At 47.3% G+C, this 27931-nt stretch overlaps 1 protein-coding gene across 1 annotated transcript in view; it reads left to right on the forward strand.

Moving 5' to 3' along the window:
• Window positions 1–27931, forward strand: part of MEIOSIN (meiosis initiator) — a 38847-nt gene that overhangs the window by 7157 nt on the left and 3759 nt on the right. The window contains exons 4-11 of the mRNA XM_064293504.1: window positions 12192–12299; window positions 20513–20624; window positions 22539–22673; window positions 23743–23985; window positions 24936–25044; window positions 25855–25958; window positions 26871–27026; window positions 27375–27448. Coding sequence (XP_064149574.1) covers window positions 12192–12299; window positions 20513–20624; window positions 22539–22673; window positions 23743–23985; window positions 24936–25044; window positions 25855–25958; window positions 26871–27026; window positions 27375–27448 — 1041 coding nt within the window. The remainder of the gene's footprint in view (window positions 1–12191; window positions 12300–20512; window positions 20625–22538; window positions 22674–23742; window positions 23986–24935; window positions 25045–25854; window positions 25959–26870; window positions 27027–27374; window positions 27449–27931) is intronic.

Genomic DNA, 27931 nt, shown 5'->3' on the forward strand with positions numbered 1-27931 from the left:
ATCTGCTTCCATAAAGGTTACAGCCTTGGAAACCCTATGGGGCAGTTCTACTCTGTCCTGTAGGGAGCGTTATGAATCAGAATCGACTCGACGGCAATGGGTTTGGGTTTGTGGTGAAAATATACATAATAAAACATAAGCCAACTCAACAATTTCTACATGGAAAATCCAGTGACCTTGGTTACATTCTTCAACTTGTGCAACTATTCTTGCTATCCTTTTCCAAATCATTCTATCACCATTAAGGTAAGCTCACTGCCTCTGAGCAAAAATTTCCCCTCCCCCCCCTTCCACCCCTGGTAACCACTAATAAGCTTTAATTTTTATAAATTTGATTATTTCATATAAGCGAGCTCATACAGTATTTGTCCTTTTGCAACTGACTTATTTCCCTCAGCATGACTTTTTCAAGGTTCATCCATGTAGTGGCATGCGTCAGGACTTCATTTCTCTTTATGGCTGAGTAGTATTCATATGTACCAGATTCTTCCTTCACTTTTTAACTCAAAAAGTTAAACATCTACATTGTCTAGGTTCTCTACTTGGGTACTGTGCTCGGAAGGAGCACCAAAGAGTGCCTGTCCCACTGCTCCGTCCTCCTAGAATCCCAGAGGTCACCAACAGCTCATTCTCTTTTCCCCCTTTTTAGATGTGGGTCACTGTATTAATGAAGATTCTTAGTTGTAATTAACAGAAACATAACACAAACAGGCTTGAGCATAAAAGAGGATTTATTAGAACCTGTAAACTATTCAGGGGCCTCAGGCTCGGCAGGTTCCAGCGTGGGGGTTAAATGATGGTGCCACAAATCCGCTTCTCTTGGCTTTGCTTGTGTCTGTGTTGGCTTCCTTCTCTAGCAAGCTCCCTCTCTGTAAGGGCAAAATGACTCCCAGCAGCTCCAGCTCCAAAGCTTGCCAACAGAGAGAGCCTCTTTCGAGGATTGACTTTGATTGGCCAAACCTGGGTTATGACCCCAACCCTGAACCAATCACTGTGACTCTTCTTGGCTGAGCCTTGGTTCTGTGCACTGAAGTGGAAGGGGAGGATGGGAGGAGCCTCTGAGCCACATGGGCTGAGAGTGAATGAGGGGGTCCCCAAAAGAAAAACTGAGGTGCTATTACCAGAAGAAGGAGTCCCTGCGTGGTGCTAACAGTTAAGCCCTTGGCTGCTAACTGAAAGGTTGGTGGTTCAACCCACCCAGAGGCGCCTCCGGAGAAAGGCCTGGCCATCTGCTTCTGAAAGGTCACAGTCATGAAAACCCTATGGAGCACAGTTCTACTGTGTAGCACATGGGGTAGCCCTGAGTTGGAATGGACACAACAGCGGCTGTTTTTTTTTTTTTTTTATAAATACCAGAAAATGGGGGACTGGATGTTGGTTAAGCAAAAACAAGTTATCAACCATAATCACTCACTACACTACCTCCACTTCATTCTCCAGCATCCCTTACCCCTAAATCTGATAAGTGATGGTCTACCTGCTGTCTTGAGCTACCATTTAATGAGCAGTCTTTATGTACCAGGTCCTATGCTAAACACCTTCCAGACGAGATGAAAATTTCCCTAGCCATCTCCATTTTATACATGAGGTAAAAACAGACTTAGAACAATGAAGGCACTTACCCAAAGTCACAGCAAGTGGCAGAGCTGGGATTCAAACCCAGGTCTCACTGCTTCAAAAGCTGGAGCTTATAACCATTAGGTTGCCTCTTGGGTCAGTCCCCTGCTTTGTCGCACTTTGAGGCAGCTCTTTCTTACTCTTCAGTTATTGCACATGTTGAAGCAAATTCGAGGATAAGCCTTGGTTTTCCTGTCTCTGACATGAGCTCTTGGTTAAAGCTCTTTCCAGCTCCAGTAGGATAACAGAACTAGGAGATGTTTAGGTTGACTAGCTCAGAGAAGAGAAAACTTGGTCTCCTAACTTAGTCTGAATAACGTAGAATTAGTCTTTTGCCATTTTCAAAAGGCCAAGAGGCTATCAAGGACAGAGAGAGCGTTCTTTAATTCAACAATTATTTTGTTGAACAGCTTCTTAGTTTTAGACATTGTTCTAGGAGCTAGGCTGTAGGGTTGCTATGAGTCGGAATAGACTCAACAGCGACAGGTTTGGTTTTTTGGTTTAGGCTACCTTAAGACTTTCAGGGGCCCTAGGCATTTTTACTTCATGAACCTTTTTCTCCATGAAATATTAAAAATTATAGTTCACGGCTGCATTGGTATAAAGACAAATATAATCCTACATTCATTTTTTATAAAGAAAAATATAATCCTATAAAGACAAATATAATCCTACATTCATTTTTTTTCTTCTGTCTTTAAAAGAAATTAGAACATTCTCGGGAGCACCTAAAAGTATCTTGAGCCCTAGGCACTGTGCTTACCGTGCCTCATGGATGAATCAGTCCAGGATATAGCAATAAATAAAAAAGAGAAAAATACCTGCCCTTGTGCAGTTTATATTTATGCTAAACAAATTAACAAAGATGATTTCAGATGTGACAGAATGGCTGATGGGAGTGCTTTTAGATTGACAGATCAGAAGAGGCCTCCCCAAGGAGGTTGGTTACATTTAAGCTAAATGTTGAATAAGAAAGAAGAAACTAGAGTTGCAAAAATCAGGGCAAAAGAACATTCTAGGCAGAGGGACTAGTAAAAGACCCTAATGCTGAAATAAACTTGGCATTTGAGAGAAACAGAAAAAAAAAGGACCACGTGGCTAGAACTGACTGGCTCCTTGCAGACCTGCAGGACAAAACTGGGATTTGTATGGTGGAAATCATAGGGAACATGAGGAAAGAGCTTTTTTAAAACCAGAGCTATCCAGCAACGAAAGGGGGTAATGTTGGGAGGGAATGGTTGGCTCCTGAGGGTCTGTTTTGTAATCCCTAGTCACCCTTTTAAGGAGCCCTGGTGATGCAGTAGTTAAGCGCTCAGCTGCTAACGGAAAGATTCGCAGTTGGAACCCACCAGCAGCTCTGCGAGAGAAAGGTACGGCAGTTGGCTCCCCAAAGATTGTTGTTGTTAGGTGCCACCGAGTCAGTTCTGACTCATAGTGACCCTGTGTACAACAGAACGAAACACTGCCCAGTCCTGTGGCATCCTTGCAATTGTTGTTATGCTTGAGCCCATTATTGCAGCCACTGTGTCAGCCCATCTCGTCAAGGGTCTTCCTCTTTTTCGCTGACTTTACCAAGCATGATGTCCTTCTCCAGGGACTGGTCCCTTCTGATAACCTGTCCAAAGTATGTGACGTGAAGTCTCGCCATCCTCGCTTCCAAGGAGCATGCTGGCTGTACTTCTGCCAAGGTAGACTTGTTGGTTCTTCTAGCTGTCCACGATATAGTCAGTATTCTTCACCAGCACCATAATTCAAAGGCATCAGTTCTTCTTCGGTCTTCCTTATTCATTGCCCAGCTTTTGCATGCATATGCGGCAATTAAAAACATGGCTTGGGTCAGGCGCACCTTAGCCTTCAAAGTGCCATTTCTGCTTTCTAACACTTTAAAGAGGTCTTTTGCAGCCTGATGGCTTAGTGGTTAAGAGCTACGGCTGCTAACCAAAAGGTTGGCAGTTCAAATCTACCAGGCGCTCATTGGAAACTCTATGAGGCAGTTCTACTCTCTCCTATAGGGTCGCTATGAGTCGGAATCGACTCGACATCAGTGGGTTTGGTTTGGTTTTTTGGTTTGCAGCAGATTTGCCCAATGCAACACGTCGTTTGATTTCCTGACTGCTGTTTCTGTGGGCGTGCACTAACTACGGATTCAATAAAATGAAATCCTTGGCTTCATCAGTCTTTTCTCCATTTATCATGATGTTGCTTCCTGGTGCAGTTGCAAGGATTTTTGTTTTACGTTGAGGTGTAATCCATACTGAAGACTGTAGCCTTTGATCTTCATCAGTGCTTCAAGTCCTCTTCACTTTCAGCAAGCAAGGTTGTGTCATCTGCATATTGCAAGTTGTTAATGAGTCTTTCACCAATCCTGATGCCTCATTCTTCTTCATATAGTCCATCTTCTGGTTATGTTTGCTCAGCATACAGATTGTATAAGTTGGTGAAAGGATACAACCCTGACGCACACCTTTCCTGATTTTAAACCATGCAGTATCCTGTTGCTCTGTTATAAAGATTACAGCCTTGGAAACCCTATGAGGCAGCTCTAGTCTGTCCTGTAGGGTCGCTCTGAGTTGGAATCAACTTGATGGCAAAGAATTGTGGGGGTTGTTCACATAGGAGCCTTGGTGGTGCAACAGTTAAGCACTCGGCTGCTAACCGAAAGGTTGAAAGTTTAGTGATTCAGACCCACCCAGTGGCTCTGTGGGAGAAAGACCTGGTGAACTGCTTCTGTAAAGATTACAGCCTAGAAAACTCTATGAGGCAGTTCTGTTCTGTAGCCTGGGGTCGCTGTGAGCAGAAGTGAACTCAACAGCACCTAATAACAATAGTCAACCTTTTGATCCCTTCAGTTTTTTTTTCTGCCCTTTCCTGGAACTTCTGTGTTTGCATAGAAGGCTCTTCTGGTGCTTTGCAAAACCCAGAGTAAATGCCCAGGAGTGACGGTTGATATTAAACCCTCTTTGTTCTCAGACATGTTCAACTAGCATCTTGAACTTAAATAGACCAGGACGTTTCTTTTCTTGTTTTGTATGTTGTTTCTCTCTGGAGTTCTAGGGACTTCTCCAGAATAGAAGGAAAGTGGTGTGCAAAAAATAAATATTAGGGCTGGACAGGACTTTCGAGGTCAGCCTACCCAACTTTTCTCCAATGATACAATCCCAGCACCCATGCCCCTCAAAGTTATAGTTTCTACCAGGTAAATACCAAAACCCATTGACATCAAGTCGATTCCAACTCATAGCAACACTAAAGGACAGAGTAGAACTGGCCCATAGAGTTCCCAAAGCTGGAAATCATTACAGAAGCAGACTGTCACATCCTTCTCCCATGGAGTGGCTGGTTGTTCAAACCGCTGAGTTTTAGCAGCCAAGCGCTTGACCATTGTGCCACCCGGGCTCCTTACCAGAAGGGTATTGGAGACCAATTGGTGAAATTTTTTTTTTATTCCTTCGTTTGTCTAATATATGTGGTCTCTTAGTGTTATATTTTTTAAATTTTATTTTATTGTGCTTTAGGTGAAAAGGTACAGCTCGAGTTAGTTTCTCATTCAAAAATTTATGTACATATTGTTTTGCGACCTTGGTTGCAATCCCCACAATGTGCCAGCGCTCTTCCCCTTTCCACTGTGGGTTCCCTATGTCCATTTGCCCAAGTCTTGTCTTTCCTGCCTTCTCCTCTTGCTTTTGGATAGTTGCCCATTTGGTCTTGTGTATTTGACTGAATTAAGATGCATATTCCTTGCGTGTGTTATTGCTTATTTTATAGGCCAGTATAATTTTTATATGAAAGTAGGCTTTGGTAATGGTTTCAGTTCTAAGTTAGCAGAGTATCTGGGACAATAATGTCAGGGGTTTCTCCAATCTCTGCCAGACCAATAAATCTGGACCTTTTTTTGTTAATTTGAATTTTGTTCTACATTTTTCTCCTGCTTTGTCCAGGACTGTCTGTTGTGTGGTGGAGGTTCTGGTTCATGCGATCCTTTAGTCCTTTGGGCTAATATTTTCCTTGTGCCTTTAGTTTTCTTCATTCTCCTCTGCTCCGGTTGGGATGGGATTAATAGATGTATGTTAGATGGCCACTTGCAAGCTTTTAAGAACCTGGACACTACTTACCGAAGTAGGATGTCAAACATTTTCTTTATGAACTATGTTATACCAATTGACCTAGATGTCCCCTAAGACAACGGTCCCCAGCCCTCAGCCCCGGCACCTTGGTCCCTCAAGGAGTTTAGATGTGTCTAGGAAGCTTCTGTGACTTTGCTTTGGTCAAGTTGTGCTGACTTCCCCCACCTTGTGTGGTGTCTTTCCCTTCACCAAAGTTGACATTTGTCTACTAGCTAGTTAGTGATTTCCCCTCCCTGCCCCTCCCCATCCTCATAACCAACAAAGATTTTTTTTTCTGTGTACAAACCTTTTCTTGAATTCTTATAATAGTAGTCTCATACAATATTTGTCATTTTGGTAGTGGTTTCACTCGGCATAATGCCCTCCAGATTCCACATTGTTCTTTATTATTTCATAGCATTCCATTGTGTATATGTACCATAATTTGTTTGTCCATTTTATCTGTTAATGGACACTTAGGTTGTTTCCATCTTTTTGCAATGGTGATTAGTGCTGCAGTGAACATGGGTGTGCATATGTCTATTCGTGTGATGGGTCTTATTTCTCTAAGGTATATTCCTAGGAGTGGGATTGCCGAATCATATGATATTTCTATCTCTAACTTTTTAAGGCGGTTCCATACTGTTTTCCATAGTGGTTTTACCATTTTACATTTCCACTAGCAGTGCATAAGAGTTCCGGTCTACTTGCAACCTCTCCAACATTTGTTATTTATTTTTTATTAGTGTCAGTAATGTCAGGGTGAAATGGTATCTCATTGTACTTTTGATTTTCACTTCTCTAATGGCTAATTATTGGGAGCATTTCCTCATGTGCTTGTTAACTTCCTGAATGTCTTCTTTGGTGAAGCGTCTGTTCATATCCTTTGCCAACTTTTTGTAATGGATTATTTGTCTTTTTGTTGTTGAGGTGTCGAAGCATATTGTGGATTTTAGAAATTAGACCCTTGTCGGATATCTTGTAACCAAAATTTTTTTCCCAGTCTGTAGGTTCTCTTTTTACTCTTTTGGTAAAGTCTTTTGATGAGCATAAATGTTTAATTTTTAGGAGCTCCCAGTTACCTAGTTTCTCTTCTGGTGTTTGTACATTGTTAATTATAGTTTGTATTCTATTTATGCCATGTATTAGGGCCCCTGTCATTGTCCCTATTTTTTCTTCCATGATCTTTATCGTTTTAGGTTTTATAGTTAGATCTTTGATCCATTTTGAGTTAGTTTTTGTGTGTGGCGTGAGCCATGGATCCTGTTTAATTTCTTACAGACAGACATCCAGTTATGCCAGCACCATTTGTTAAAGAGACTGTCTTTTCCCCATTTAATGGACGTTAGCCCTTTATCAAATATCAGCTGCCCATAGATGGATGGATTTACATCTGGGTTCTCAATTCTGTTCCATTGGTCTCTGCGTCTGTTGTTGTACCATCATCAGGCTGTTTTGACTACCGTGGCTGTGTGACAGGTTCTGAGATCAGGTAGTGTGAGGCCTCCCAATTTGTTTTCTTCAATAATGCTTTCTTAATCTGGGCCTCTTCCCTTTCCATATAAAGTTGGTGATTTGTTTCTCCATATCGTTAAAGAATGCTGTTGGAATTTGGATCAGGATTGCGTTGTACCTGTAGATCGCCCTGGGTAGTATTGACGTTTTCACAATGTTGAGTCTTCCTGTCCATGAGCATTGTATGTTTTTCCATTTATATAGGTTTCTTTTGGTTTTTTGCAGTAGTGTTTTGTAGTTTTCTTTGTATAGGTCTTTTACATCCCTGGTTAGATTTACTCCTAAGTATTTTATCTTCTTGGGGACTATTGTAAATGGTGTTGATTTGCTGATTTCCTTCTTGAAGTTTTCTTTGTTGGTGTAGAGGAATCAAACTGATTTTTGTATGTTAATCTTGTATCCTTGCAACTTTGCTGAAATCTTCTATTGGTTCCAGTACCCTTCTTGTTGATTCTTTGGGATTTTCTATGTATAGTATAGGACCATACTGGGGATAGTTTTATCTCTTCTTTACCAATTTGGATGCCCTTTGTTTCTTTTTCTTCCCTTACAGTTCTAGGATTTCCAGCATGATGTCAAATAAGAGTGATGATAAAGAGTATCCTTGTCTGGTTCCCATTCTCAAGGGGAATGCTCAGAGTAGCTTTGAGGGAGTGAACTAATGATGCCATCACCTGTGTAAAGCCCTTTAATGTCTTCCCATTGATCTTAGGATAAAGGCAAATCTGTCTGTACTATAAGCCTACAAGGCACTGTCTCACCTGGCCCCTCTCTCCTTCCCCAGCCTCATTGTACCCACAGGACTCCTTGCTTTCTGTGCTCCAGACATTCCAGGTTTATTTCCTTCCTTTGAATTCTCCATATTCCTTCCTGCCACAGGGCCTTTGCACATGTTCCCTATATCTGGAATGTTCCCTTTTTCTGTCTTCACCTGTACATTTCCATTCCTCTTTTGGACCAGATTCTGACCAGGTTTACTGTCATAAGGAAGACCTCACTCATAAGGTCAAATCCCTTTATTACAAGCTTTCCTACCACCAAGCCCCACCCCTTCTTTGCCCTAGTCAGGACCAGCTTCACAGGTGCGCCACCTGTGCAGTCACACAGGGCCCTGCGCTTAGAAGGACCCGATGTTTGGTTTAGTGCTCTGCTGTGGCTGTCCGGAAACCCTGGGGGCATAGTGGTTAGGTGCTACAGCTGCTAACCAAAGGGTCAGCAGTTTGAATCCACCAGGCACTCCTTGGAAACTCTATGAGGCAGTTCTACTCTGTCCTATAGGGTCGCTTTGAGTCAGAATCGACTCAGCGGCACTGGGTTTTTTTTGTTTGTTTGTTTGTGGCTGTCTAGAAATCCTTAAACAGGTGGCCTCACATTTTCATTTACACTGGGCTCTGCAGGTTACGTAGCCAGTTCTGGTCCAAGTTGCCATTTTTTGTACGTTTGTGTGACAATTCAGTTAATGACTGTATTTATTTTTGATACTTTTATCCTGGTCACATATTACAATTCCTGGTGCATATTAGGTGCTTAGTAAGTAATTACTGAATTATGCTTTTAGAATAATAGTCCGAACAGTCCCTGGCACATAGTAAAACGAAAAAACCAAACCTATTGCCATCGAGTTGGTCTCGACTCACAGCAACCCTACAGGAAGAGTAGAACTGTCCCATAGGGTTTCCAAGGCTGTAATCTTTATGGAAGCAGACTGCCACATCTTTCTCCCGTGGAGTGGCTACTGGGTTGGAACCATTGACTTTTCAGTTAGCAACTGAGTGCTTAACTACTGCACCACCTTTGGCACATAGTAGGTGCTAAGTAATTGCTGCATTATTCTTTTAGGGTAATAATCTTTTAGATTCTTTTAGGAATTTAGAGCTTAGGCAAGGCAGTAACTGCGCACACTATATCCTCATCTCCTCGGGCGGTGACTGAGTCTGACTCCTCCCTCTTTTCCACAGTGTCTTAGTCATCTAGTGCTGCTATAACAGAAATACCGCAAGTGGTTGGCTTAACAAAATTTATTTCCTTACAGTAAAGTAGGCTAAAAGTCCAAATTCAGGGTGTCAGCTCTAGGGTAAGGCTTTCTCTTCTCTGTCGTGTACAGAGGAAGGTCCCTGACCTCAGTCTTCACCTGGTCAACAAGCTTCTCAGGTGCGGGGACTGGGGGTCCAAAGGATGTGCTCTGCTCCCGGTGCTGCTTTCTTGGTAGTATGAGGTCCCGCTATCTCTCCGCTCACTTCTCTCTTTTATACCTCAAGGGATTGCCTCAAGATACAATCCAATCTTGTAGATTGAGTCCTGCCTCATTAACACAACTGCTGCCCTTCCTCCCTCATTAACATCATAGAGGCAGAATTTACAACCTATAGGAAAATCACACAATAGTGGACGTCTTGGCCCAGCCAAATTGGTACACACATTTTTAGGGGGGCATAATTCAATTCATGACACACGGTGTCAGCATGGGACCTGGCAAAGAGGAGGTAGCAGTTCCTGGGTATGAGTCAGAACTAAACATGTACCTGTGATCAGGCAAGTGTTTTGGCTGGGTTATGTTGCAAGTGACACAAAGTGTTGAGATTCAGAGTTGGGGAGAAGAATAAGGGGAGTTGAAGGGGCTTCCTGGGGCAGGTGGCAATTGAACTGGGCCCGGAAGGAAGGGGGTAAGGATCAGTAGAGATGGCAGTGTTTGGGATTCAATAAAGAGTGGCCTTTTGGGGGCGAGACTTCAGAGTCTTTGTGTCTCCATATGTCAGAAGAGGCGTGGAGGGCTGTGTGTGCCTGAGTATATTATAAATTATGAATCCAGGGGTTAGATCCCAGAAGTTCAGTAGCTTTCCTGGAGTCAGCTTCTTTCATGCCCTTATTTATTCATTGAGCAAAGGCGCAGTGAGCTTCAGAGATGTGCCAGGCCCGCACTAGGTGCTAGGGATAGAGAGTTGCTCCCACCCAGCTGGCAGCCCCGTTCAGGGAGCAGATAGTGTATGAGCACAGGTGCTGGAGCCCTTAGCTGAACTACCTCACTTGTCCTGGGGATTAAGGTTGGTTGATAAGAGAGAATCAAAGGAAGTAAATGATGATACCAGAAGGGTCAGGAGACCCAGACCATGAAGGGCATTATAAGCTATGTTAAATTTTTATTTTAAGAAAGTTAAAAAAAAAAAAGTGTTGTTTGTTTGTTTTGTGGTAAAATGTACCCAAAAAATAAACAAACACATTGCTATTGATTCCAACTCCTTACGACCCTATAGGACAGAGTAGAACTGCCCCCACAGGGTTTCCAAGGCTGTACTCTTTACGGAAGCAGACTGCCACATCTTTCTCCTGTAAAGTGGCTGGTGGGTTTGAACCTCCAACCTTTTCGTTAGCAGCCAACCACTTAACCACTGTGCTACCAGGGATCCTTGGTAAAATATACATGGGTTAGTTATCTAGTGCTCCTATAACAGAAATGCCACAAGTGGGTGGCTTTAACAAACAAATTTATTTTCTCACAGTTTAGTCTGAATTCAGGGTGCCAGCTCTGGGAGAAAGTCCTTGTCTCTTCTGAGCTTCAGTTCTTTGGTGATCTTCACATGGCTTGGCATGTGTCTTCCCCCATCTCTGCTTTTTCTGATTGCTTGTTTAATCTCTTTTATATCTCACTAATCCTACACTAATCCTGTCTCATTAACGTAATAAAGTCAGCCCATTCCCAAATGGGATTATAGATTATGACCACAGGCATTATTGAAGTTAGGATTTACAACACGTATTTTGGGGAGACACAATTCAATTCATAACAATAAAAAAAAAATTGCCATTGAGTCAATTCCAACTGATAGTGACCCTATACGACAGAGTAGAACTGCCCCATAGAGTTTCCAAGGAGCTCTTGGTGGATTCAAACTGCCAACCTTTTGGTTAGTAGGCGTTGCTCTAAGGCACTGCAGTACCAGGGTTTCCTCCTTAACAATAACAGCATAGAATTTGCCATTTTCATAAGCTTTGTTGTTGTTAGTTGCCATCTAGTCGATTCCTACCCCTGGTGATCCCTGCTCCATAGGGTTTTCAAGGCTATAACTTTTTGGAAGCAGATCGCCAGGCCTGTCTTCCACTGCACGGGTTCGAACTGCCAATCTTTCAGCTAGTAGACAAGTGCTTAACCATTTGCACCACTGAAAAAAAAAATTTTTTTTTGAAGGGCTCCCCAAATTTGCTGTTTTAACCATTTTCACATTCACAATCTTATGCAACCCATCACCCCAAACAGAAATTCTTTACTCGTTAAGCGTTAACTCCACACTCTTCCCTCCCTCCAGCCGGTGATAACCACTTTCTGTCTCTATACATTTGTCTGCTCTAGATTCTTCATATACATTGGATCATACACTATGTGTCGTTTGGTGTCTTGCTTCCTTCAGTTGTTACTGCTGGGTGCTGTCAGGTTGACTCCGGCTTATAGTGACCCTATAGGACAGAGTAGAACTACCCCATAGGGTTTCCTAGGCTGTAATCTTTACAGAAGCAGAGTGCCAGGCCTTTTCTTCCACAGAGCAGCTTGTGAGTTCCAAACGCCGACCTTTCGATTAGCAGTTAGACGCTTAACCACTGTGCCACCAGGGCTCTTTTAACTTAGCATAGTGTTTTCCAGGTTCATGCGTGTTCTGCCATGTGTCAGAACTTCATTCTAAAGAGTTTTTAAAACTCGATCCTTAACCATGGGATGGCATTGAGAGGTTTGAAGCAAGGGAGTATTAAGGAGCCCTGGTGGTGCAGTGATTAAGTGCTTGGCTGGTAGCTGAAAGGTCAGCAGTGTGAACCCACGGGAGAAAGATGTGGCAGTCGTTTCCATAAAGATTACAGCCTTGGACACCCTATGGGGCGGTTCTACTCTGTCCTATAGGGCCTCTATGAGTCAGAATCAACTCAGTAGCAATGGGTTCGGTTTTTTTTGGGGGGGTTAACTCAAATTAGCTCTTGTCTCCAAACAGGAAGGAGAGGAAAAACCACACCAGTAAACTGCAAGAGCTGGCCTTGCTGCTACCTGTGTCCCTGAAGCCCGGAACCAAAAAGCTTACCAAGGTACGGAGCCTGTAGGAAAGGAGGCAGATTTGGGGAAGGAAAGACTGGAGAGCTTAAATACCACTAGTTTAAATACCACTAAGCAGTTGAACCTCCCTGCCTTGGGCAGCCAAGACAGACCCTTTCAGGAACAATGTTGAAGTGAGAGTATTTCTGCTCTGATCAGAATTTCTGGCAGTCTGGGATCCCAGGGGATTCTTTTCTTGCAAAAGAGGTAAGGGGAACTGGGAAGGAAACATCAAGCAAGTTGCCAGGTAAAGATCATAGCTTTGGGAGTCAAACAGCCATAAGTTTGATCTCTCCAGCTCCACAGCTACAGAACTTTGGGCAGGTTACTTGGCATAATTGGCCTTTCTGAGTAGTAAAATAAGGAAAATAACTCCTATCACCCAGAGATAGGAGGAGACCTGGTGGCGCAGTGGTTAAGCATTTGGCTGCTAACTGAAAGATTGGCAGTTTGAACCCACCCAGAGCCTCCAGGGGAGAAAAACCTGGTGATCTATTTTTGTAAAAATTAACCAAAAAAACCAAGCTCATTGCCACTGAGTCGATTCTGAGTCATAGCGACCCTATACGGACAGGGTAGGACTGCCCCATAGGACTTCCAAGGCTGTAATCTTTATGGAAACAGACTACCACATCTTTCTCCCGTGGAGCAGCTGGTAAATTCAAATTGCTGACTCTTTGGTTAGCAGACGAGCACTTAACCATTGCACCACCAGGGCTCCTTCCGTAAAGATGACAGTCAAGAAAGCCCTAGGGGGCAATTCTACTGTCACATGGGATGGCACTCAGTAACAACCACCCAGAGATAGGGGTCCCTGGATGGTGCAAACAGTTAACACACTTGGCTGCTAAGCAAGAGTTTGGAAGTTCAGGTTCACCCACAAGCACCTCAAAAGAAAGGCCTGGTGATCTGTTTTCAGAAATTCAGCCATTGGAAAGCCCTTGGGGCACAATTTTCCTCTGACACACGTGGGGTCACCAGGAGTCGGCATCAGCTCAAGGGCAGCTTGTTTTAACCCAGAGATATTGTGAGACCGAAATGGCATAATAGCTACGACAAGCCCACAACATAGTGTGCTGTGAATATATTTCCGTTTCATGGCAGTGTTCCTTGTTTTGTGACCTGTTCTTATCATCTTCAGGAGGTGGGAATAGATAAGGCGTCTCTGTGTATTCCCCGTGGCTACTCAATGTATGTAGGAGTGCTGAGCTAAAACCTTGCACCCAGTGGGATAACTTAATGAGACTCGGAGATCTTGAAGCTTGGTGTCTGATCAGTCGTAGATGTTTTCTTGCTCCATTTCTCTCATTCATTCATTCATTTGCTTATTCATTCGTTCATTCATAGCCGTTTATAGGAAGAATGTTGGGTGCCAGAAGCTGTTCTTCAACAAGGGGAAGCAACCCCGTGGAGCACAGTTCTACTCTGACACACGTGGGGTTGCCATGAGTCGGCGTCGACTCAACAGCAACTGGTTAGTTGGTCTTTTTTTTTTTTTTAATAATATTTTACTATGTTTCTGGTGAAGGTTTACACAGCAGTTTAGGTTCTTATTCAACAATTTCTACACAAATTTTTCAGTGATTGGTTACATTCTTCACAACGCATGAGCATTCTCATTATTTCCATTCTGGAGGTTCCATTTAGTTAGTTGGTCTTAATGACCCTTCTTCTTCCCTACCCTCATCTTCCCTTAAATTCAGCCCTGGACCTACTGCTGTACATGCGACTTGCACCCACCTTCCACCTGTCTTAGTCATCTAATGCTGCTATAACAGAAATGCAACAAGCGGGTGGCTTTAACAGACATTTATTTTCTCAAAGTTTAGGAGGCTACAAGTCCGAATACAGGGCGCTGGTTCTGGAGAAAGGCTTTCTGTCTCTGTCAGCTCTGGAGGAAGGTCCTTGTCTCTTTTCAACTTCTTCCTCACTGATCTTCTTGTGGCTTGGCGTCTCCCCCATCTCTGTTTCTCTCTTGTTTAATTCTCTTTATATCTCAAAAAAGATTGACTCAAGATACACCCTACACTAATCCTGCCTCACTAACATACCAAGGCAACTCATTTCCAGGTAAGATTATAACCACAGGTCCTGGTGGTGCAGTGGTAAGGAGTTTGGCTACTAACCAAAAGGTGAGCAGTTCAAATCCACCAGCCACGCCTTGGAAACCTTATGGGACAGTTCTTCTATATCCTATAGGGTCGCTGTGAGTTGGAATCGACTCGATGGCAATGAGTTTTAGTTTTACAGAGGTTAGGATTTATAACCATATTTTGGGGGGACACAATTCCATCTGTAACACCATCTCACCCTCACTTGACCAGTCTCTGACCAAAGAGCATCACCCCAACGTGCCCCAGGATGTGTGACATAGTCTAGTGCTCCCCCATGTTTGAGACTTGGGGTTCAGCTTAGATTCATGGATCTTCCCTCACCACCCTGGCTGGTTAAGTACCCCCCATGTGATCTGTAGCTTCTTCTCCCTCTGACCATCAGTTGTTGTTAACTGCCATCGAGTTGGCTCCGAGTCATAACCACTCTATGTCCAACAGAAGAAAACATCGTTGGGTCCTGTACCATCGTCACCGTCATTGGTATGCTTGAGTCCATTATTGCAGTCACTGTGTATTTTGAGTGCCTCCCAAGCTAGGGAGCTCATCTTCCAGCCCTCTATCAGACGATATTCTGTTGTGATCCATGAGGTTTTCATTGGCTAATTTTTGGAAGTAGATCACCAGGCCTTTCTTGCGCTTCTGTCTTAGTCTGGAAGCTCCATTGAAACCTGTCCACCATAGGTGACCCTGCAGGTATTTGAAATACCGATGGCATAGCTTCCAGCATCACTGCAACGTGCAAGCCACCACAGTACGACAAAGCATTAGACAGGTGGTGGCTGACCATCAAACCCCTCAGCACATCACTGGGGTTATTTCCTTGTCCCTGACCCCTTTTAGATGGAGAGTTATGCGAGGACAAGGACCTGAGTAGGTAAATCTCTCTATCCCCATGCCGAGGCCTAGCATAGAGCAGATAGCAATAACAAGAGCCCCGACTGTGGAGAGTTCCAGGTGTCAGAGCCTCAGTGCTAAGCATTCCATATACATTTGCTGGTTTAATCCTCACCATAAACCTTGTGAGTTGTTTTTAGGTTGTTTTACCTTGTTTTTAGGTTGGAGGAAACTGAAAACCAAAACCAAATCCATTGCCATGGGGTTGATTCCGACTTATGGCGACTCCATGTGGTACAGAGTATAACTGCTCCATAGGTTTTTCTTGGCTGCAATTTTTATGAAACCGGATTGTCAGGCCTTTCTTCCGAGGCACCACTAGGTGCATTTGAACTGCCGGCCTTTAGGTTAGTAGTCAAGCACAAATCATTTGTGCCACCCGAGGACTTTTGAAGAAACTGAAGCATCTAGTTAAGGGCAGAAGGAGTGTCATGTGTCTCGTTCCAAAGGCCCTTGCCCTCAACCACTCTGTTACTAGATACTCAGTAAGTGTTGACTAAGGGAATGAATCCCCTCTGTTAAGATATTTCCAGTGCCTGTCACTCCCATCTTCTGAAGGTCTCTGGGATTTGCTCGTCTGATGTAACACCCAAGCTAACCCTCCTGAAGCATCAGCATCTGAGCCTTCTGTCTGGAAATCAGGGGCCCTGATGGCACGGTGGTTAAGCGCTCAGCTGCTAACCAAAAGGTCAACAGTTCAAAGCCACCAGCGGCTCTGTGGAAGAAAGATGTGGTAGTCTATTCCCATAAAGATTACAGCCTTGGGAACCCTACAGGGCAGTTCTACCCTGTCCTATAGGGTTGCTATGAGTTGGAATCAACTTCTTGGCAATGGGCTTTGGGGTTTTTTTGGGTCTTGAAATCTGGGATGATGCCAAATTATCTTCTACATAAAACCTTGGCATTCCCACTGATAAGTAACATTTACATATTACTTCACAGTTTACAAAGACTTCAGTTCAGTGAGTTCCTGGTATTGGAGATACTAAGCTAAAAAGACAGTCTATCTGGTCTTAAAAAATTCATGGTCTAGTTATACATTTTCTCATTTAATCTCATGAGATCCTGGTGAAGGTGGACCCATTAAATCACTGACTAATTGTGTATCAAGCTCTGGGCTGGGTGATTTCATACACTTATTTATTGAATCCTACTGGTAACCCGGGTCCCTGCACAAATGGTTTGCTCAAACAGTTTGCACTCGGCTGCTAATCTGAATGAAGGTTGGTGCTTCAAACTCACCCAGTCACAGAAGACAGGCCTGGCGATGTATTTCCACAAAGATTACAACCAGGAAAACCCTACGGAGCGGTTCTACTCTGTAATACATGAGTTGGAATCGATGGCAATGAGTGTTTGTTTTTTAACTAATAATCCTCTGAGTTCAGGTGGTATCCTCATTCCCTTTGCACAGATGAGAAAACCGAGTCTCAACAAAGTCGAATGACTTGCTCCAGTGTAAAAATGGTGTGAGGGTGGTGTCCGACCCCCTCTAACTTCAGAAAGGGGAAGTAGAATCAAATTCAACAGCCCAAGGCTGATTCCTATGAGGCGGAGGTCGGACATGCCTCCTCTCTCTACTGTCTTTACCAATTCTGACACCAATCGTCCCTCCCACAGCACTCTTTACTTCCCTGCTGGGTTTGGTAATTCATTGCAAGGGCCACACAGAACTCACAGATAATACTCACCATTATGGGGATTATTAGGGGAGTAACAGTTACAGTTCAGGCTCAGGAACACTCAGGATACGGTTCTTTGATCAGGGCAGCCTCTTCCCAGCCATGCTCCCAGGCACTCCTCTCCCTGGTTCTAGGCCTCTGCCCAAAGGCACTCAGCTTTCTCTCTCTGTGGGCCAGGAAACCCATCACGCCGTCCCCTGCTGACGGGTCTCTACTGTGGGGTCTCTGCTGCCACTTCTCGCCATCTTCAGTGTTACAGCTCTCTCTCTCTTTCTGTCTCCTGGTTTCAGGGGCTTCGTAGTGTGGGGATCCCAGGTCCAAAGGACGTGCTTTCCACTCCTGTCTATTCTTCCTTGGTGGTGGTGGGACCCCCTTCTTCCTGCCTCTGGGGTGGCTCATTTGAAGCCCAGCGAGATGTCAAAACTGACCAGGCACTTTGGTGGGCCACAATTAGCCTATCACACAGTCTGGTCCCATCACTTGGGTGGGAGTTACGAGAGCATGGCGAGAAAAAAAGGCCACACAAAAGCTATCCCTGGCGCCGCATCCAGTTACATAGCCAGTAACCTGGCAGATTGGATCCAGGTCATTCAAAGCCAGTGTTCTCTTGGCTGTGTTACATGTGTTCCTCAGATTATAGCCTCCTCTCATGGTTCAGGAAACCCTGGCGGCTCAGTGGTGAAGGGCTACGGCTGCTAACCAAAAGGTCGGCAGCTCAGATCACCAGGCGCTCCTTGGAAACTCTATGGGGCAGTTCTACTCTGTCCTATAGGGTCCTATAGGGTCAGAATCGACACAACGGCAATGGGTTTGGTTTTCTGGTTTGGTCTCATGGTTCAGGTTAAGTCTGTGACTGTCTATCATATTGTATGGAACAGTTTCATATAAATCCCCTCATGAAACCATGTTTCCTGTTTCAGGGGTTTGGAAAATTGCTAACTGCATTTTGTTGTTGATTTTGTTGTTGATTTGTGACGTAGCAGACCCTATTGTTACAGAGTAAAACTGCTCCATAGGGTTTTCTGGAGCCCTGGTGGCACAGTAGTTAAGATTTTGGCTGCTAACCAAAAGGTCAGCAGTTCAAATCCACCAGCCGCCCCTTGGAAAACGTATGGGGCAGTTCTACTCTGTCCTGTAGGGTCACTATGATTTGGAATTGACAGCAACGGGTTTAGTTTTGATAGGGTTTTCTGGGCTGTAATCTTTACGGCCGTCGTCTGTAGGGTTGCTATGAGTCAATCTACTTGATGGCAACAGGTTTGGTTTTGTTGTTGTTTTTTGTTTTTTAAATCTTTATGGAAGAAGATCACCAGGTCTGTTTCTTCCACAGTGCGGCTGGGTGGGTTCAAACCGCCAACCTTTTGGTTACCAGCCGAGTGCAAACCATTTGTGCCACACAGGGACCTTTGCTAACTGTATGTTATCATTATTTTAGGGACCCAGTTCAGTTCAAGAAATACTTACTGGTTGTATTGGCTTCCTAGGGCTGTCAAAACAAAACACCACATACCGAGCGGGTTAGGAGAGAACTGTATCATCTCACAGTTCTGGAGGCTGGGAGTCCGAGATCAGGGCGTCAGCCATGTTGCTTCCTTCTGAGGCTTTGAGGGAGACTCTTCATTGCCTCTCTCCTAGCTTCTCACAGCTCCAGGCATTCCTTGACTTGCACCTGGGGTGTTACAGGGCATCTTCCCTCTGTCCCTTCTCCTTATAAGGACATCAGGACCCACCCTGCTCCAGCGTGACCTCCCAGTAACTTAACTGATACATCTCCAAAGACCCACTTTCTAATCAAGGTCACCTGCCCAGGCACAGGGGTTGGTTAGAACTTTAACAGATCTTTTTTGGGGGAGAAGACGCAATTCAATCTGCAACACTGGTCTTCTTCGCCTACCTCATCCCCAGGTTAATGCCTTTCATTCTTCAGGTCTCAGCTTAAACTTCCTTCTTCAGGGAGGCCTTTCCAGAACACTCCAGTCTGATTTAGGACTCCTTTTTGTTATATTCTGGAGTCCTGGTGGTGCAGTGGTTGAGAGCTCAGCTGCTAACCAAAAGGTCAGCAGTTCGAATCCACCAGCCTCTCTCTGGAAACCCTGTGGGGCAGTTCTACTCTATTGTATAAGGTCGCTATGAGTCAGAATGGACTCAGTGACAATCAGTTTGGTTTTTTGTTATACTCTTATTCCTGGTGCTTATCACCCAGTCAATAATCTTATAGAATTTGAGTTTATTAAGATTTGTTGCCCTCACTAGAGTATAAGCTCCGTCGAGACAAAAGTATGTCTAGTTCACCACACGTAGCTGGCCCTCAGTGGGAGCTCAGTAGGTATGTGGTGGTTGGATAATGACGCCGGCTGGATTGGTGGCATTGTGCTTGGTGCTGTGAAGGAAACTCATTCCCTGACAGTCATAGGCTAAGCAACCTCTCAATTCTGGGTGCTTGGAATCCATTAGTGTCACTCTCTACCCTTAGGTAGCTCAAGGTCAGTGGGAGAGAACAACGCGTTAGCTGATGATTATAAAACAGTGTGGCAAGCACCTTGGTGGGAATAGGCCCAGGGTGTTGTGAGTACCGAGGAGGGGCAAACAACCTAGCCCCGTCTAAGGAGGTTGGGGGCGGGGGGAGGCTTCTGGAAGGGGAAACCACTGACTGTGCTGAGGCTGAGATTGGGGGAAGTCAGGTGCGGGAATTAGTGGAAGAAAAGGAGGGCTTTCCAGACAGAATTCAGCATGAGCAAAGGGCTGGGGCAAGAAGCCAGTTTGTGCAGAAAAATGGGAGCAGGAGCCAGGCCAACCTGGATGCAGGTCTCAGCTCTGCCACCTCCTCCCTGTACCTTAGGCAAGTCCCTGTAGCACGCTGATGCTCAGTTTCCTTCCCTGTAACCGCAATCTAAGGAGCCCTGGTGGTGCAGTGGTTAAGAGCTCAGATGCTAACCAAAAGCCTGTCGTTTCGAACCCACCAGCTACTCCGTGGGCAAAAGACGTGGCAGTCTGCTGCAGTAAAGATTTACAGCTTTGGAAACCCTATGTGGCTGTTCAACTCTGTCCTGTAGGGTTGCTGTGAGTTAGAATTGACTCAACTGTAATGGGTTTGGTTTTTTTGATATTAAGAGGCCTAAGGAGCCCTGGTGGCACAGAGGTTAAGCAGTTGGCTGCTAACCGAAAGGTCAGAGGTTTGAACCCACGAGACGCTCTACAGGAGGAAGATGTGACAGTCTGCTTCCAGAAAGATTACAGCCTTGGAAACCCTAGGGGGCAGTTCTGCTCCATCCTGTAGGGTCACTATGAATAGGAATCAACTCAACAGCAACAGGTTTGGTTTTGGTTTAGGTACTGCCATCTCAGTGGGCCACGGTGAGGACTAAACAGCAGAACAGAAGCATCTCTGCCAACTGAGGAATTGTTGGGGCAAGGGGTAGTGGAGTCCTGGGCCCTCCCCGTCTCTGGTTCCCAGCTACCTCACGTTGTCTTGGGCCCTGGCTCTTGTACTCAACCCTGTCTTTCTTTTGGGGACAGAAGGAGATTCTCCTGCATGTCCTGCAGTACATTCAGTACCTCCAGAAAAACATCGATGTGGCTAAGGCCTTGCTCAAGCTCTACACCACGGATGGGGAAGGTGGACTTGGCGGTAAGTAGCCTCAGTCAGCATCTCCTGGTGCCTGCTGAGTGTCAAGCGTCATCCTGGCTGTCAGGACACAGTGTAACTTAGACAGGTCAGGGCGTCCCGGATCCCACAGCTTGGCGGGCAGAGGAAACAAAGCCAGAGGGAGGCGGGAGGTGCTGTGGGAACTCAGAGGAGAGGTGTGAGGGAGGGGCTGGGGGCTGGGCCCCGTGTCTTGGTTTCCTGTGGCTGTGGTAACAAAGTGTGGCCTGAGATGACAAACATTTATTGTCTCACAGTTCTGGAGGCCAGAGTCCAAATGCAGGGTATCAGCAAGGCCAGGCTGTCTCTGAGGTTTCTAGGAGAAGATCCTTCCTTGTCTCTCCCAGCATCTGGTAGCCCCAGGCATTCCTTGGCCTGTGGCTGCAGCCTTACTCCAGTCTCTGCCTCTGTGTCACACACGTCACACGTCTGTCTTCCTCTGTGTCTCTGTCCCTGTCTTACAAGGACACCACTCGTATAGGAGTAGGATCCACCCTACTCCTGTATGACCTCATGTGACCTTTTTAACTGATAAACATCTTCAAAGATTCTATTTCCAAACAAGATCACGTGCGCAGGGGTTAGAGCTTCAACATATTTTAAGGGGGGGACACAATCCAATCCTTCAAGGGCGGTAGGAGAAGAGGGAAGAACCCTGCCAAGCAGAAGAAACGATCTGAGCAAAAGCATGCAGTCATGAGAAGACACGTGAGGAACGTTTGGGGAAGGCAAGTCGTTGGGGTAGCCTTGAGATGACGGGCACGTTCTGGAGCCAGATCCCGACTCAGCCACCTCTGCAACCTCCACCTCTCTGTGCTTCACTCGCGGCATCTGCAAAATGGGAAAATTAACAGTACTTCCCTTCTGTGTTTGTGGTGAGGAGTGAATTCATATAGAGAGAGAGCACGACACACTGCCTGGAACACACCAAGCATCCAGTACTGCACGTGGTGGTTGCTGTTGTGTCAAGTACATACACGATCATAGTGGTCGGAGATGAGGCTGGAGAGGTTTAGCAGGACCACGACTGCAGGAAGGAACCCTGGTGGCATGATGGTTAAGTGCTCAGCTGCTAACCAAAAAGCTGGAAGTTTGCCCTCACCCAGAGGCTCTGCAGGAGAAAAGACTTGGTGATCTGATCCCGTAAAGATTACCGCCTAGGAGACCCTATGGGGCAGTTGTACTCTGTCCTATAGTGTCTCTAGGAGTTGGAATCCACTCGATCACCCAACAACAACAGTACTGTGGGAATGAGATCCTGAAGGGCTTCGGTCGTCAGTGATGGAGTCTGGGTGCGACATGAGGAAGATAAGAATTCCTGGAGGATTTTAAACCAAGGGAAAGTCATAATCAGATTTATCTCCTGACATCTAGAGTAGAGGGTGGGTTAGTCAGTAAGAAGCTGGAGTCAGGGAGATGAGCGAGGATACTCTTAGGGGTGGCGTGGACAAGAGAGGCCCAATCTAGCACTGTGGCTGAGAATGCGGACAGAAGTGGGCAAATTTGGGAGGAGTTCATGAGGGCAAATTGAAAGGCCTGAAGGAGAGGCCCAGTGCAGCCCTGGGTGGGCGGTGGCGGCCTCACTGTGTTGGGAAGGTGAAAGGAGAGATTGGTGTGGGGTAAGAAAGATGGTGAGGCATTTGGGAAGTGCTGAGTCTGTTTCCCTCTTGGGCAAGGCCCCACAGAGAGCCCAGAACACCACTCAGGAAATCGGAGCTGGAGCTCCGTACCTTTGTTGCCTGGCGGTGCAACCCCGCATAGGCCCTGCCTCCTCCTGGATCTCAGGGTGCAAGTTTGTAAAGCCAGCCTGGGCACTGGGGCTGCCCACCCCAGGACTGGAAAGCAGGAGGTGTGACTGGATGAGGGGTGCTGACCGGCTCCTTCTCCGTCCTTGTGCAGGGCCGGGTCAGAACCCCACTGGGGGCCCACCAAGGCAGAGACACTCCACCCCATCTAGCTCCCCGTGCTCTCGAAAGACCCGTCTCCGGGGAGCCTGCCAGAAGCCTCAGAAGAAGAAGCCGACTCAAACATCAGGTACACACTGTCAGTGGTGGCAAAGCAGGGGCAACATTGGAGCTGGGCTCCCTTCCACGGGTGTCACTATCCTGGGGAGGCCTTGTCAGCCATCCTGAGCCCTTGTCTAAGCTGGAGCGTCAGACATGCCTGGGTTCAACTCCTGGCTCCCCCACTTACTAGCTCTGAGGCCTTGGGAGGTCACCCTCCTTCTCTGAGCCTCAGTGTCCTCATCTGGAGCTTGTGGTCCCAAGCCTAGGATTGTCTTAAGGATTACATAAAAGCCTGTGTGGTGCAAATGGTTAAGCGGTCAACTACTAACTGAAAGGTTAGTGGTTTGAACCCAACCAGATGTGACTTGGAAGTAAAGCCTGGCAATCAGCTCCTGAAAGGTCACAGCCTTGAAAACCCTATGGAGCAGTTCTACTCTGCATACTCGCCTTGAGTCATTGGCGTCTACTTGGCGGCAACTAGTTTTGGTTTTGGTATATATACTACTTAAGCAATGCTTGGCATACAGTCAGCACTCAGCAAATAGAAGCTGCTGTTTATTGTCTATATGTTCACTTAGTCATCCATCCTCGGGTCAGGACATCAGGGAGCGTGAGGTGGGGGAAAGATTCAAGTATGGGAGTCAGGAATCCTAGGACTGGTCCCAGCCTTGCTACTAACTAGCTCTGTGTCCCTTACCCTCTGTGGGCCTCCATTTCCAGGTCTTTAAAATGGAAGCTGGACCTAATTAGTGGTGTCCAGCCCTGGCTGCACAGTTGAATCCTCTGGAGTGCCTTAAAAAATACTTCTGTGTGTGCCTCGCATCTATAAATTTTGATTTGAGGATCTAGGGTAGAACCTGGGTATCAATACTTTTTAAAAACTCCTGAGGTGATTCTGGCATGTGGCCAGGGAAGCATTCGACTGGGCCAGCCCTAAGTGAGCATCTGACCTTACCTGGGAAGCTGTGGTGGGTGACCAGGCCAGGCAAAGCTGTTGAACGGGTTGTCAGGGCTGGGGAAAAGAAGACGCCCCCTTAGCCATACCTGGTGACAGCCAGGCAGCCTTGTCTCTGATGCCTGTCTCTCTGCTCTCTCAGAACGGCAGACCCGGGACCAGAAGCCTCGCCGCTGTCTGACCCTGTGCAAGCCCAAGAAGGTGACCCCGGCCCCAGACCAGGAAAGAGGGAACACTGAGGGGACAACCAGCCCTCTAAGATGCACTGATTCCGACAGACAGCCCAAGGCTGCACCGTCCTCGCCTCAAGGTGGAGAGAAAAGAGGAAGAGCCCAGCTGACAGTGCTGGACATGGCTGAGAGCGGCGCCCACTGCGGCCTCTCAAGTTGGTGGCTTTCCTCATGGTTACTGTAGTCATTCGTTTATACTCTTCTTTCTGGGCACCTGCTCTGTCCCCGCACAGGATTCGTGCTGGGCACACGGCAGTCAACAAGGTGGATGCCGTCTCTCACTTCACGATGCTCATGGCCTCTTTCTCAATTTTCTTTTCATTTTAGGCTCTGGTGTGGGTGTGAGGGTAGAATAGGACCAGTGTCACCTTCCCATGTAGACATCAGGTCTCAGAATGGGGGAGGAGGCCAGGTGGGAGGACAGTCTCTCGAGCACCAGCTTGGAGAGGTGTGAGGGTGAACCCAGCAGACAGCGAGAGGAGAAAGAGGGCAGTTTGCACACAGGGCTGGCCTCACACTGGCTTAGAAACCCCCAGTTAGGCTTGTCTTCCATTTGTTCGTTCTGCCCCGACTCCCGAGCATCTCCTTGCTGCCAGGCCACGTGCGGGTGCTGGTGACACAGCAGTGACTGAGCTCACAGGCCAGTGACGAAGCCATATCACCAAATACTGAGAGTGCAGAGGAATCCAGTCTTGCTGGGGGCGGGCCCAGAGGAGATACCTGAGCCAGCCTGGGATCAGAAAGGCAGGCCTTTCCCAGGCTTCCTGCCAGCTGTGTGACCTGATCTCTCAGTGCCTCAGTTTACCTATCTGTAAAATGGGGTAATAGTAAAATGCTTAGGACAGCTGGCACATAGGAAACACTGGATCCTTGTTTGCTGTCATCCTTGTCGGTGTCACCATGATTCCATCTAGGATTTTACCTTCATTGTAGCTTCTGATGGGATATGGGGTTCAGGAACCCTGGGTGTGAGTGGGAGGCCTGCAGAGGCCTCAAAGCCTGAGGCTTTGGCCAGGATGGGGGAAGGCATCTCTCTGTCCCCTGCATCTGGGAGCCCTGGAATTTGTTCCAATCTGTGGAGTGACCATCCTGATCCACCCCTCAGGCTGCTGTTTCGGAAACAGTGCCCAGGACGATGAGCCTTCCCCTGCCCTTGGGGTCCAGAAAGACGCTGAGAAGTTCTACTTTCTCAACAGGACACAGCCCTGCCCCAGGTAAGGGAATTCCAAGGGCACCGAGTGGGGGTCGAGGTGTGTGGTTGGAATGGCTGAGGGAGGGGCGCCGAGAATGGTGTACAGCCTCTGCTGGTGTCCCCCCAGCACCGTGGGCACCACGGAAAAGCCTGACTTTCTCCTCACTGGACGTGGCAGCAGGGTTCTTACAGGCCTCTCTGCCTCCCACCTCACCCCTCCAGCCTGTCCTCACCAGTCAACAGAGCAGCTCTCCCAACACACAGATCTTGACCCTTTAGTCCTTTGCTCCAAAGCCTTCCTCGGTGCCTGTAGGGGAGAGCCCAAACATCTTCGCTGGCATTTGAGCGTCTTCTCTGGCCCCAGCTCACCCTGCCAGCCCTTTTTCTGCCCTTCCCCCATGAATCTTACACTCAGGTATTCGCCATTCCCCGAAGGAGCCAGTCCCTGTCCCAGAGTGCCTGCTCCCCCTGTCCACCTGGAAAACTGCCCCAGTCCTGAAATCAGGGCTGAGGTCAGTGTGGTGGCTCTCTGCCTGCCCTGCCCGCCTGCTCCCTGGTCGCCTCCACTCCCCACACCACAGCGCTGTTCCTATGTTGTCACTGTCAGCTCACATGCTCTCTCCTCACAAGACTTGAAGCTTCTCAAGGGTAGAGCCTCAGGGCACTGAGCTTTCTGCTCCAGTGCCCCACACAGGGGCCAGCACTGAGGAAATCCATGTCTGACCTCACCATTGGCAACACTGGGACCCCAAAGGGAAACGGCACACGTGGTCACACAGCACCTCCCAGACCTGGGCTCTGGCTCTGCCTCTTGAAATTCCACCTCTTGCAGGCAGCAGGAGCTGGTGTTCTACGATTCCAGCGAGGAGGTAGACAAGGAGTCCCCTGATGCTGACCCTTGGCTTCCTGCCTGGACCGCAGAGGGCAGCCCCCATGGTGAATGAAACTCTCTCTCCTCAATGCAGGCTGGTGTGGGGCCTTCTTGGTACATTCCTTCTGAGGATTTCTGTGGAAGGGGGGAAAGAGGGCAAGTGAGTGGAAACTGGCTAAGCACCAAAACCCGTTGCCATCAAGTCGATTCCAGCTCCTAGTGATCCTGTAGGACAGAGCAGAACTGCCCCATAGGGTTTCCAAGGAGAGGTGGTGGACTCGAACTGCTGACCTTTTGGTTAGCACCCAAGTTCTTAACCACTGTGCCACCAGGGCTACCTGCTAATAGAACAAGATGGCAAATACACCATATGCCTGCTGTCGCTTCTCCACCTTTGCCTGCGGCAGACATTACTAATGACTCGTCACTCTCCTGAGCGCAGGTGCTACTTCAGAATCTTTCTTAATACAGAGCTCCAGGGAGCTACAATCAGACTGTCAGGCCTGGGCACAAGATGATTTTGTTTTTTTTTTTTTTTGCAATCCATAATGCCAGGCTTCATACGTCTTAATTTCCTCTACCAAGGAGTCCTGGGTGGCACAAATAGTTATGTGCCTGACTACTAGCCGAAAGGTCGGCGATTCGAACCCACCCAGAGGGCGCCTTGGAAGACAGGCCTAGCGATCCGCTTCTGAAAGGTCACAGCCCTGAAAACCCTGTGGAGCAGTCTAGTCTGCACATGTGGGGTCGCCATGATTCGGAATCAACTTGGCAGCAACTAACAGCAACAGTAACAAAATGGGGATGGTAATAACAGTAAAGTGGGTGATGGCGGTCATTTCCTCTCCCAAGCACCGAAAGCGAGGAACTGACAGAGTCGCCTTTCCCGTGTCTGGCACCATCTCCTTAAGCCAGCTGCTGTGTTGGGGACAAGGGGATCTCTGGCCACACGTCTGAGACAGATGTTTGCTTTTCAGGGAGCCCACTGGCCTTGGGGCCTCCCCAGATCAAGGACTGGAGTGCCACGGGCCCCCTGAGCGAGATCTTGGGGCTCAGCCCTTCCCTCTTCACCTCCCCTGGCAGGCTGCTGCCAGAGCAGATCCTGGAAGACGGCACAGAGTATCTAACCCAAGGTGAGCAGCAAGGCCTGGGCCTGAGGCTTGGGGCATCTGATTCCCAGAGGTAAGCCCAAGCCTGGTCCTGACACCCCACAATCACAGGCCAGTGGGGTGAGTGTCCTGACAAGGAGACGTCAGGAGGGCTCTGGGAGCCAGAGCAGGGAGCCGCCCGCTCTGCCCAGGGTGTCAGAGACACCCTGGGAGAGCTGGCCTGTGAGCTGGATTGGGACTTTGACTAGGAGATCCCAAAGCAGGAAACCAAGGAGGGGCGCCCTGGCCAGCAGGGGTGGTGGGTACAGAGGGGTGGTGCCATGAGAGAAACACTTCCCTTCTAGCAGCTCCTCTGGTCCCCCTCCCTGACAGCTCTCTTTGAAGACGTGTACCTCGGCCCTGAGTCTCCACTTTCGGCCTGCAAGTCTGAGGCGCCAGAGAACAAGGTACGCGACTGACCACTTGTCCATCCACGGAGACGTCCATCCTTTTGTCTACACACGTTCCTCATCTGCTCGCTTCACCCCTCTCTCCCTTGAACCTTTCGGCCGTCTTCCACCCACACAGTCACCCATCGATCCCCTCAGGGGTCCACTCACCCTTCCAGAATCTGTCGCACCTCTGACCTGCTCATCTGCCCGTCCTGTGAGCATCACCTGGTGCCTGCCCTGTGCTGGGCGCCTGGAAAGAATGAGACGAACGTGATAAAAGACAAAAGCCGTCAACCAACCAACCAGTTACCATCAAGTTGAGCCTGACTCGTGGCAACCCCACGTGTGTCAGAGTAGAACTGTGCTCCACAGGGTTTTCAATGACTGTTTTTTTTCTGAAGTGGATTGCCAGGCCTTTCTTTCAAGGTGCCTCTGGGTAGACGACTCAAACCACTAACCTTTTGGTTAACAGCCAAGCTCTTAATCACTTGTGCCACT

This window comes from Loxodonta africana, chromosome 11, assembly GCF_030014295.1.
Source record: "Loxodonta africana isolate mLoxAfr1 chromosome 11, mLoxAfr1.hap2, whole genome shotgun sequence".
Classification (NCBI taxonomy): Eukaryota; Metazoa; Chordata; class Mammalia; order Proboscidea; family Elephantidae; genus Loxodonta; species Loxodonta africana.